Source organism: Nestor notabilis, unplaced genomic scaffold (assembly GCF_000696875.1).
Source record: "Nestor notabilis isolate BGI_N333 unplaced genomic scaffold, ASM69687v1 scaffold3172, whole genome shotgun sequence".
NCBI classification, from domain to species: domain Eukaryota; kingdom Metazoa; phylum Chordata; class Aves; order Psittaciformes; family Psittacidae; genus Nestor; species Nestor notabilis.
Window position 1 is genome coordinate 2,911 of NW_009917747.1, and position 12,768 is coordinate 15,678.

General features: G+C 39.1%; 1 protein-coding gene across 1 annotated transcript in view; it reads left to right on the plus strand.

The window, feature by feature from the left end:
* Positions 1–10,143: 10,143 nt before the first annotated feature.
* The window catches only part of LOC104401708 (probable acyl-CoA dehydrogenase 6), a gene marked incomplete at its 5' end in the record, with an annotated part of 30,374 nt that continues 27,749 nt past the window's right edge, over positions 10,144–12,768 (plus strand). The window contains 2 exon segments of the mRNA XM_010009380.1: positions 10,144–10,203; positions 10,206–10,272. Of these exon segments, the coding sequence (XP_010007682.1) occupies positions 10,144–10,203; positions 10,206–10,272 (127 nt within the window).

Here is a 12,768-nt window from a genome sequence, read left to right on the forward strand (position 1 = left end):
AGCTCTTGGATAGTGCTTAAAGTGTTCACACTTCTTAACTCAAATAAAAATTGTCAATGAAATGCTTTATCCATTAAAATAATCCAGAATAGAGCAAACATAGGAACACATCAGTTCTAATGAAATATCTATTTTGTTGGAGAAAAAGGGGAAATGCATTAGTTTGACACTGTGTAAAATCTTCAATTTTCATTCAGAAGGATTCTTTTATCATGAAGTTTCCTTTGTCTTTTGGAAAAAACCAAAACCAAACTAACAAAATAATATAATTTCATATTACAAAAATACTCCAATTTCTGCATTTTCATTTGGCTTATGTTCCCAGTCTGTGATCAAACTCATGACCTTTCCTCAACAACTGAAAATTTGAGTTTTCTCTTAAACAGCTAATCACACTCTATTGCTCAGAAGTAGGGATGCTCTTTTATTGTTTTGCTTTTGCTAACTCAACAGCAGTTTCAAAACCAATCAGATCTCACAAACAATCACAAAATGCAGAAGATGCTCTCCTTTGGTCTCTGCTGTACTCAGCAACTGAAACATCCGGAGATGCTCCAGCAGCATGACAGGCTGTCCCGTGGGGTGAGGGCTTGGCAGTTGCTGGGGATGAGGAGCTGTGGAACTGGTGGTCCCAGCCGTGCCAGCACTAATGGCTGCATCAGCCTGCAGATGCAGTCCTTGCCAGCTGAGGAGGATTTTGTCTGTTAATATTTATAAACAAGGAAATTACTAATGACAGAAGGGTGTGCTTCTCGCTGCAGTATAAGTTGATAGATGTCTCTTTAATAATTTGTTCACTGTGACTGTGGTAAGAATATGTTGATCTGCAATGTGGCAGGTAGTCTGGGATGACATGGCCTGTTGTTTTCAGAATCTGGCCCAGCTTCTCAAGGAATTAAGGAGTCAGCCACTGGAAAATCATTTGGTCCTGTAAGCCTGTGCTGATCAGAAATTCCTGTGAAAGCCTCCTGCGGTGTGCTTTTGTTCTGAGTTTGGCACTACTGAACTAAAACCCCTATACTAGCCAGGCTAACTCCAGAGGATGTTCAAAGTTCATTTAATAACTCACTGCACACATTCTGAAATCCTTTTTTTCTGGAATTTATCCAAAACCAGCATTTTGTTAAATGCTGGTTTCTCCCCTCATGTTTCTCCCCAGCAATTTCAATTCTCAGTTTATAACTCCATTTGGAGATTGCAAGTTTTGGAACTTAAGATCTAGTAAAATTTATGTCTTTGGGTGTGACATCTTAGCTAAGTGGCTGAAGTTTTCCATGCTGGACAAATTTGGATTTCCAACAAGCTATTTATCAGCTTGGACTGGAATAAAAGATAGGGAAGAAAGTTAAACACAGCTTTCAGCTGATAAATACTCAGGCTCTGTATTACATCTTACCACAAAAATTTTAATAAGTAGCAAATGTAATAAATCTGTTTAATCCCTGAATCACATAGTGTTACTTTTCAGTTTATTTATTTAGGTGAATTCAGAAGAGTCTGAATGAGCTCTGGATCTTTTGAGTATTAACTCTATCCTGATGGCTTTAAGAAATGAAAGTAATCAGTCTGCAATTTGTTCCTAGGGTTTGCTACAAAACCAAGTACAATTTCTTCTGATCTCAGACCTTGACCCCTTTTCATCCACCTTTTAAAAAAATCCTTGAAAATGTACATTCTTTTATTTGGTGCTGTTATTCATTTTATCTCTCTGTTGTGTTTAAACTGGAGAAAGTTCTTTTGGCTCTCTGTCTATTACCTATTGATAGTCTACTTCCATTTTCTTTCCATGTTCACCTATGAATGTCTGTGCATTATTGTAGATTCCTTATAATATCTATCTGCATATTCACACTTCAGATTCTGTTGGAGTAGAATTTGCTGTGATGCACAGTAATGTGAACTTTTTGTAGTAGTTTGTGGTAGTCCACATGAGAGGAAGAATCCTGAATAGGAGCACCAGCAGCACATAAAGATGACGTACCTGCTTCATTCATGTACAAGTATGAGATTGATTTATTACCTATTCAAATGAATGAACACATTTAAAAGAACCTAGCTGAGCAGCTGTGGAACTGTTTTCTTGGGAGGAAGAACACATTTTACATGGGGCTGACAGATGCCTCATTGAGCCTGAAGGCAGGTTTCAGTGCCTCTGAGGGCTGATTCACAGTATTGTTTGTAGAACTGCAGTGGACACGCACTGTGTTGAAGAACATTGATGCAATGTTGGCCTGTTCTTCAGAAGGGTGGCAACCTTTAGGCTGGAGAGAAGCAGTATTCCCTGCTGGATAAGCCTGGCTCAGAGAAATAAAACTGACCATCGACCAGCAAAGCTTAGACCAGGTGAACATGCAACAGATTGTGGGAATGAATATGTTCAATGTACTGAAGGAGGTTGGCAGTTGTTGCTGATCAACTGACCTCAAGCAGTGGGGAGGTTGCAGAGGTGATATTCTTGAAACTTAGGTTATCTACAGTTTGTTTATGAGCTTGCCCAAAGAGAAATCCCATGAGAAGCAGCATGGCTTTGCTGCTGAAGCTCAGGAGGTGTGATAGTCAGCGTATACGCAGTTCATACACTTGTTGACTTCATCTTTCCATGCATTTTTTTTCTTGTTTTCTTTATGCTGTGACATTTATGTGGACTGACATTTTCAAATATACACTAATTGAGATCTGTACTTTTTAACCTAAAAAAAAAAAATAGGATTTTTTAACTAAGCTTTTGTGGAACTGGTGTTGGGTCAGAGCTGAGGGGTGGAAAATATCTCAGTTTAAAAGCAGGTAGACAACTGAGGAATTGCATGAAGTTTTTCTGTGAGTTGGAGCTGGTGCAATAGCTGGCGCTTGGAACTGTGTTCAATCTTGGGTTTTGTTTTCTTGGCTACTGCATTTTTTTACACTGTTAATGTTTCTTGTGTTACCATATGGATATTTTATTCTATTGTACTGTCCATCTTAGCTTTTCCTTCCCTGTAACATTGTTTGTATACAATTTTGGGGTGTTGTGTTATTTTTTTGAAGAGATCTGATATCCTTCTGAGTTTGAAGATTCATGCAGATGTAATTGCTGACTCAGATGGCACTTGGTGACACTGCATAACCATTTAGAAAATAAAGAAAAACTTCCACATTTGTGAGGGAGGCTTTTGGAAATCAGAGAGTAACAGGTGCAGCTCTTGTCAATTGGGGATTTAGAATATACTGCTCTGGTTTTCTAAATAGTGTCCTATACAGCTTTGAATCCTCTTTAAATGTGTCCATGCTGCCCGCATCTGCAGCCAGGTCTGTGTAGTGCATTTATCTTCTCAGTGGCAGGCACTAAAGAATGTCTGCTTGGTATTTTGTGATGGCTTTATAGGGTTTTTTTATGCTTACACTATAGGGGAAGTTTCTCCTGTATTTTCCTCTGTCTTAATCTAAAATGATGCTATATAGATCCAATCACCTTACTCTTTTTCAGTAAATTTTATTTCTGAAGTAGCAACTGTGATGACTTCTGTAGTGATGAGTATTGCAGAAACACACAATTTCCTCAGGGATTTTACTTGTGCTGCTAATTATATATGTTTGAAAAGGAATGAGCAGCCAATACAAATTTTTTCTTTTCCAAAGAATACTGGATCACAAGAGTGATACTACAAGCAAAACTTTGGTTAGCAGAAGAGGTCCTTATCTGCCTTGAATTTTTTTTATGAACTAAGGAGTATCTGTGAGAGATCAAGTGGTTGCAATTTTTCTAGAATCAACGAAACAAATTTATAAAGCACTAGTTTTTCCTAGTTTGGAACAAACTTACAGTCACACTGAGGGAGTTTGATCCATCTGACTAGGGTAATCTGTTAAAGCAAACTTTGCATCCGGTACAAAGGGATTGTTTGTTTAGGTTTGTGGGGTGTTTAGCTGGGTGTTTTCTTGTTTTGTTTTTTCCCCCACTGTACCCAGCAAGAAGCAAATAACTAAGAAGGCAGGAGGTGTTTTCTGAGCTTGATCAGCCTCAACTTTTCAGAATGGGTTTGTGGGAAATTGCACAACATGGATAGTATACCTCTGGTAATACTTTAAAATCCTTTTATGTAAAGAAGAGGAAAGGAATTATGGTAGGATTTCTGTATTGTCCTACCTGATGCTACCTGATGACATTTGTGATTATGTAACTTTGGGGCTCTTTGTTGTCGTTTGGAGTTGAAATTCTTGAACTATATTATGACAGGTGAGTAAGGTTTGAATATCTAAATTTTGCTTCTGTTGATTTAAAATTGTAGGCTGTGATGAAAACTGGCAATTAACTCTGTCATTCTAGTGTCATCCTAGGGTCAGATGTAGGTATCTCTCAGATGAATCTTCAAAATGGGAGTTGATTCATGTTTTGTTTGTCTTTCTAATCACTAGAAATAAGACCACAAGTTTGGTGCTTGGTTGTTTGTTTTTTTGGTTTTTTTTTTGCACTGTGTTAGATGCCAATAGTAGAAATAATACTGTGTGATTTCCTTTGGTGTAGATACAGTTTATGTGAACTTTGGAAGCCATGTAAACAAACAAGATAAATTATAAAAGCCTTTAAGAATGGCACAGCTAAAGGTTGGGTGGAGAAGTGATTCAGAGCAGCCTTGCAGAGGAGGATGTGGGGGTGTTGGTCGACAAGAAACTGAACATGAGCCGGCTTCAGTGTGCGCTTGCAGCCCAGAAAGCCAACTGTATCCTGGGCTGCATCAAAAGAAGCGTGACCAGCAGGTCAAAGGAGGTGATCCTGCTCCTCTGCTCTGTTCTTGTGAGACCCCACTTAGAGTACTGTGTATAGTTATGGTGTCCCCAACATAAGAGGCACATGGAGCTGTTGGAGCAAGTCCGGAGGAGGGCCATGAGGATGGTAAGGAGGCTGGAGCACCTCCCTTATGAAGACAGGCTGAGAAAGTTGGGGTTGTTCAGCCTGGAGAAGAGAAGCTGCATGGATACCTCATAGCAGCCTTCCAGTATCTGAAGGAGGCCTACAAGGATACTGGAGAGGAACTCTTCATTAGGGACTGTAGTGATAGGACAAGGGGTAATGGGTTCAAACTTAAACAGGGGAAGTTCAGGTTAGATATAAGGAAGAAGTTCTTTACAGTGAAGGTGGTGAGGCACTGGAACAGGTTGCCCAAAGAAGTGGTGAATGCTCCATCCTTGGCAGTGTTAAAGGCCAGGTTGTACAGAGTCTTGAGCAACATGGTCTAGTGTGAGGCGCCCCTGCCCATGGCAAGGGGTTTGGAACTAGATGATCTTAAGGTCCTTTCCAACCCTGACCATTCTATGATACTATGAATGAGTTACTGATGCAGCTGTATGGTTTTTTCTCCATTACTTTTTCCAGGCTCACTCACACTTGTAAGACACTCTGAAGGCACCCTGTTTGACCTTGCTTCAACTCACCTGTAGACCCTTTTCAACACAAATAGTCATTCCTACTGACAGCTACTAGATGAGGTTCAGAGACAAATTCCAAATAGAGAAACTTCTAAACTGTTAGAAAACTTGGACTAGAGACTTCAGGCCTGTCTCATAATTGAACAAGGAAGCTGTAGCTGAACAAGTGTCCTGGGTTCAGCCACAGCAGTCATTTTTTCTCCTTCTTAGTAGCTGGTGCAGTGCTGTGTTTTTGACTTTCAGTCTGGGAACAACGCTGATAACACTGATGTTTTTAGTTGTTGCTAAGTAATGTTTACTCTGACCAAGGACTTTCTCAGTCTCATGCTCTGCCAGGGGGGAGGGGAAGAGGGAGGAGGCAGAGGCAGGACACCTGACCCAAACTGGCCAAAGGGGTATTCCATACCACAGCACATCATGCCCAGTATATAAACTGGGGGGAGTCACCCGGAAGGCCCAGATCACCTTTGTTCTCCCAACTGATCTTCTCAGTGTTTCCATTTTGACATGTTGCAGATGAAGATCAGACAGTCATGCTCTTTTATTTGTATTTTTGCACATCATGTTTGCTGCCTGCCTGTATTCAAATATAAAAGTCCCGATACTCCAAATTATCAGATTTTGTAGAATGTACATCTGCATCTTTTAAAACTGATGTTTTTTTTTAAACTTGCCGTTTTCTCTTGGATTCCCATTCCACTGGCAGCATCACAAACTTAACACGTAGAAACAAGCCGATATGTATAAAATAGGAAGCTTTTTTGGGGGGTATGTGTAAAATTATGTTAGTGGTGATTAGTAGAAAAGTACAGAGCTAATTTAAAAGAAAAATAGGTTAATACACTGATTGTGGTGTGGTGGGTTCACCATGGCCAAGAGCCAGACACCCATGCAGCTGCTTACTCCTCCTTAACTGAGCAGGGGAGAAAATACAATGCAAGGCTCAGCTCTTGACATAAAGTCAGGGGATCTGCTCACCAGTTACTGTCATGGGCAAAGCAGACTTGGCTTGGAGAAAATTAATTCAATTTGCTGCCAATTACAATGGTTTTGTGTAGTGAGAAACATTTGTAAATTAAAACATATTCCCTGCATCCTCTTCCCCTTCTTCTTAGGCTCAGCTTCAGTCCTTCATTCCTGAGTCATCTACCTCCTTCCCTATCCCAAGCAGCTCAGGAAGATAGGGATAAGGGGTTGCAGTCAGTCAATAGTACCTCCTCTCTGCTGCTCCTTTCTCCTCATGCTTTTCCTCTAGTCCACCATGGATCCTGCCCATGGTCTGCAGTGCAAAATCTTTTATTTATTTACATGTTCATATGTTCTTGCTTTTGGGTTTATAATTTAATTTCTTTGTAAAAGAACCTGAAATCGAACAAAGGATGAAATACTAAATCAAGCCGTTTAACAGATGGAAATTATGCTGCTGTCATCAAAACAGTAACAATTTTAATATAGCAGAGTTGCCTTTTTCTACGTGTTTTGCATTATAAAAGCATTAGTACATTAGACTTTCTGCCTAGTTTTGCTTTGCTTCATTCTCTTTAATAAGAAATGTTAATACTTCTTGCAAATTAAAAATGGAGGTATAGCCAAACAATCTTCTAAAGGTCACTCATCTCGTTTTAAAGTTAAATGAAATATTTACCCTGGAAATGTTTTTCACATGAATATTTACGTATAGCTTGTAGTTCTTTAAGAAAACCCCAAACAATCAAATCTGAAATTGGTTTGGTTCCTTTCATTATGGTTTTTTCACCACAAATTATATTAAGCATGGTGTTTACTTCTCTAAATGAAAATTAAATTGACCTATTAGCAGTACATCATTGTACAGATACTCCCAGGATGTGGTGTTTGTTGATGAGACTGGCAAACATGAGCCTCCTGCCACCAGCTTATTCCCTTGTTGCAAATGAGAGTTATCTGAAGAAGGGGAAGTCTTATACCAAATAAAAATCAAACATTCAGTCAGTAAAACACTCACCGTCATCGCTGCAGCAGGTGGAAATAAGAATGGCATGATGGTTTTGTCTCAGTTTAAGAACTGAGTCCAGTGGCATGCAGGGTGATGTGCTGGACCAGCCTCAGAATAGCTGTCTGGAGTGCCCACAGCAGGGCTGTGAAAGCCAGACTGCCACTATGTGCTGGGGAGAAAAGAAAGTTGCACTGGTGTCCAGAGCCAGCACTCCCTGCTACTGCTCTGTGTGACTGCTGGCAGCATGTCTTGGTGCAGAGATCCAGTTCTCCAAAGACATCAGACACAACTGTCTTTAGCCATGGCATCAGTACCCAAATTACTTGGGGATATAGCTGCATAGACTTCACTGACAACTGAATCTTTGTCTCAGTCAAGGTCTTTGGGTTCAGAAGAGGTGTTCACAATAATCTTACGTCAAAGCACTCACACTTCTCCATGAAAATTTTTCTCCTTGGCTCCTGGAAGAGAGCTGATGAAAGGTCATGTGTTGTCTGATTAATGCTTTTACCACTTGCTTCTGCCCTTCCTGCTGGCCTGCATCTGTGGTTGTCTCTTGCGTTATCTATCCCCAGATTATAAAAATCTTTGGAGGATGCATCATCTCTTTGCCTGGCAGGGCTTCCCCCTTCTACTTGTTCTCAGCTCCTGAGGCTTCATTCTGGTTGTTTCCTCCCTTTCATAGGAAATTCTTTCAGTATCATCACTTTGAGAACTGGCCTTTTGCAGCATTTTGTTCTTAAAATGTAGTGCTTAGTGCCTAAACTTAAATGAAAGCCAGGCAAGGCTGTTACATAGTAATATATAATGAATCGTGATATGAACAAACAATGTATGTAAGCCATACATTTGCCTAAAATGGTCACTTTTGTGCATAGAATTCCTCCTGTGAAGTTGCTCTGAGTAAATCAAGAAACAATGGTTTTGATTAGTAAAATTAAGTGAAACACAGGAGTATAACTGCTTGGTAGACAAAACCAAAGACAAAATTATTAGTAACTGTAGTTTGCCAATGAAATGATTGACTGTTTAAAAACAAAATTAAAAGCAAATGGAAAGTATTTTGTGCAATGCCAGAACTGAGGTTATCTGTTATAACTCTGCTATAGATTCATATAAAATTAGCAAAAACTCTTTCATACCACACATCTTTAAATAGACTTGCCTTTGCTTGCACATACATTCCTTACTGTTCCTCAGAGCATTTATTTATTGATGAGGAATCTGTAAAGGCAAGGGAATTGGATTGTTATGATAAACACATTCCCGTATTGCTGTTGTTTCACTGAACTGCTTAAGCTCCCAGAAAAAAAAAAAAAAATTGTGTATATTTTTAAGAAACATTCTTTATTTTCAGATAAAAGTTAGTTTGGAAAAGTTGTTGGGTTTCCTTTCGTTTGTTTGTTTGTTTGGTTTTTTTTGTTTTTTTTTTTTTTTTTAATTCAGACTATTCAGGATGACCTTAGGAGAACTGTTATTTGAAAATCGAACTTCACACTTAGCCTTTTCCATTTGTGTTTTCCTTTCTGTCTGCAGAAAAAGAATGCACAAAGATAGTTTCTGTGGGTTTCGGAAACAGATGATAACACACAAAGCCCTGTATTTATGTGCACTGTGGTGTTTTGATTTTTAATTAATGGTGGGTTTCGAAAACTTCAAAGCAGGTCAGTAGAGGGCTGAGCTCAGACAGTGTTTGATGTGAGCAAGTGAAAATGGAGAGAGGGTCGTCTGCCCCTTATTATGTGTGTGAGGGGTGGCGGGTGGTATCTATTTATTTGAAATTTTCTTAGTTGGTCTCCAAATGGGGGGCGAGGGGGAGGGATTCAAAACAAAAAAGAAGGAAAACGTTATCTAATCACAGCTTCTCAGTCAACTAATGACGTCAAGCAGTAACCTTCTCTTTCTCGCTGTATTTCCTTTGGACTGTAAACTATTTAATACAGATAGAAATTACCTCATCCATCACAGTAATGTAGCCCTTTTCTGTGTTTCACTACGTGGTGGGTTTAACAGTGCTGGGCATGAGAAGGGGGTGAAGAATAATACCCTCTTTAATTGAATTTGCAGATTGGAATGTGGGGAGGAGGAGCAGCCTGTGCTGGTGCCCAGCCAGCATCCCAGGTCATCAGCCTCCTGCTAATGAAAAATGCTTTAATGACTGCACCAGCCAGGTCCCAGGATACAAAATACACGTGTTCACTATTGTACTTGTGTCTATTGTGGATTTTGAGCTATGACAGTAAATTAATGTAGGGACGTGACCTGCACATGGTCTTGCTCTGTGCTGACTAGACTGCAGTGTGTGAGGAAGATGAGGTCTGCCTGAGTGCACTGGGGGTGAGAGTGGGTGTCAGGCATTATCATGGCAAAATAAAAGCACTTATTACCTTGTAGTTATTTCTTCATATGACCTTGCTGTTAGAAATAATAATTTTGCCTTCTGGTGTCATTTTCGGCAGCATGTCACTTTTCCCTGCTGTTTCCAGTAAAAATAATGATGCTACTTAGGACATTCTGAAGTGACCTGATGTGCACACAGGTAATTAGATCGGGTGTAATTTTAAATTCAGTTTTGTAAAGAACAGCATGACATTGCTTTTCTGAAAAGAAAGCTGATGATAATTGTCAAATATTTTGAAATTTAGCAATGAAATTGCAGTTGGCAAATCCTTGCAGTAGCAATATTTTCAATATTTTATTTTTTCCTTGTTTCTTATGCCAGTCTAAAGCGTAAGTGTCATAGGTTTGAGGTTTTTTCTCCTCAGAATATGGCAGCATGGACTTGAACTTCTCCTATAGCATTGCAGTGGCAGGAGAGCTGGGACACACCATTGTGGAGGTATTCATATGGCTATTGGAGCGCAAGCTGGCATGGCTACTCCTGCTCTTACAAGGTAATTTTCAGAAGTTTGGTTCAGGCTAAAACCGAAGTAGTCATGTGTTTTGGCCTAAAACCCAATCTGTATAAAAGTAGTGAAAAAAACACCATTACTGTGCGGATTTAATGTGTAGTTGCTCTTCAGTAATGCTTCAGAAAGGAACCTACTCTCTACTTCTCTGTTTGGTTTAGGGGAGAAAATAATTTTTATTTTTTATTTTTTTAAATGTTAGAATGTTACATATTACAATATAGGCCTTATTGAATAGTAGATTATATGTTTACAAAACAGAACCTTGGTGCCAGAACCAATAAAACCATTTTAATTCCAGAATCCCCTATTCATGTTTGTGTTCTTTCTTAGCCAGAGATCCCACTGCAGTCATACTAAGAATGTATTTGGTTGTAATGATTAGGTTCAGTCTAATTCTATTTTATAATTTACTTGCTGGTTTCCAGCTTTACAAGGTGTTCCTCGCTGACTGTGTCTTTTCAGAAGTAATGGTCAGTATTGGTGTGAGTCCCAATGCTTCTTAAATATGCCCATTCTAGGCAATTACTCATTTTGCTTTTTCTCATCTGCTTGTGTCAGTGTTCCCCTTTCATCATTTGCTTTCATTCAGGCTCCTGCACTTTCTGAATCTATTCTGTTGGGGTTTTTTCCTCCTTCAATAGAAGTGGCAGTTACCAATTTCTTCTTCATGTAGTAGTTTCACAGACATTCTGCATTGAAACAGCAGTTTGCAGAACTACAGGGAGGTGAGAGGCTGGTCCAGCAGTTTGCCCCTGGAATATGGATACGCCTACAATTCTGGAAGATGGGGCTGGGGATTAAATTCAAATAATGATGATGAAGTCAGGAATTTCTCTGCACAAAACAGATATACACGAGGGAAATTTTTGCACAGAAGAGCATTTTAGGGTTGGGTTGCTCGTTGGTGGTTTTATCGAATGGTCTGGAATGTAGACTCTGTTCCCTTGGTATCCATTTATCCTTCCAAGGTCTTTGGAGGTCTCAGTGATGGGAAATCTTTCCAAAAGTTTCTTCACCTTTGTGTAATATACCAAAAACCTGCTGAAAGCATGGAGTTCAGTATGTCTGTTTCAGAACTAGCTTAGCTATAGTTCAACTGAGAATAAAAGTAGTACTTTAAAAGACTTCAGAGAACAGTATTTTGTCCCTATGATAGCTGTTTATTCCTAGGGCTTTAAAAAAATGTGTGGGCAAAAGAAAACATGATTTTTTTTTTCCACTGCAATATTTTGGCCTTCTGTTACTCTGTTCTGCTGTAGTAAAGTAGTGAATCTATGTACATCTGTGCTAGTAAAATCCTAAAGGGGATGTTCTTGGAAAGTAAATGTGAAAATGTTTTTAACATGATGAAATCTGTAATTGAATTTGCATCTGTATCGATGAATTTTTCCTCCACTGTTATGTCAATTCCACTGACTACTTATACCGTGCAGTTTACCTCTCTTAAGATGTAAAAATGACAGTTGGAAATGAAAAAAGGCAGTTGCTGCAGGAAATTTTGCATGGGTGCAGCTTTACTTCATGCCATATAGCGAAAGGGATAACTGCTCATCCTGGGTTATGGATTCAAATTGCATTCACAACCTGAATGGCTTCTTTAAAGGTATCTGTGTGCTGTGGTGATCCTAAACAATTCAAAGAGATAATCCAAATTTCACATCTCAACCTATACATTGTTACACATGATGCATCAACGATGCACAAAGTAAACAGTAATATGGGAATCAACCATCATCCCCTAAAAAAACTCCAAAAAAGAAGTCTGGAGCCCATTGTTGGCTTCCTTGTGTTTCTCACTTCAGTGACAAGCTATTCCAAGACCTTGTGAAGGTCTTTGAGATATTCACTAAAATGGGAAGTAGATTGTAGTAACAGTTTTAATTTATATAAATAATACATTTTGAAAATGTTACCTGTGTCTGTTTGCCTGTTCACTGATCCTGCCCCTTTTTACTTCATTTGTTATGATTTTTTTACAATCTTCAGAAAGTTATATCCACAATCATATTTAGAAGAAACCCTGCAGATTTTGATTTATATGCATTTCTATTATGCAGACAGATAGAGGAGAAAATAGTTTTGTTTCACTTGAAGATGCTCAGACTGCTTCATTTTCCCTTCTCTCCCCACCCTCCCCCACCCCCATCCCGATTCCTCTCAGTGAAGCAATAGCACTTTCTAAACTAAATGCAAAATGTTTCGTCAGCAGCAATCTGACCTTTGATATACCTGGTTCTGAACATAATTCTCTTTCAGGTATTTCAAATGCATTCAGATATAATACTTCACTTGCTTTCATGCTTGCAAGTGGAGTGGAAAAAGCAGCTCTCAGCTAAGGCAGTGAATGAAATACTTTTCCCTGGGCTTGTTAAAAAACCTATAGGGTGACACATAGTGATATCAGATCAGTGTAAAGCTCTTTTATCTGGGTAGTAGGTGTTACACTTTTTTTTTCTCCTAGTATTTATAGGAAATAAA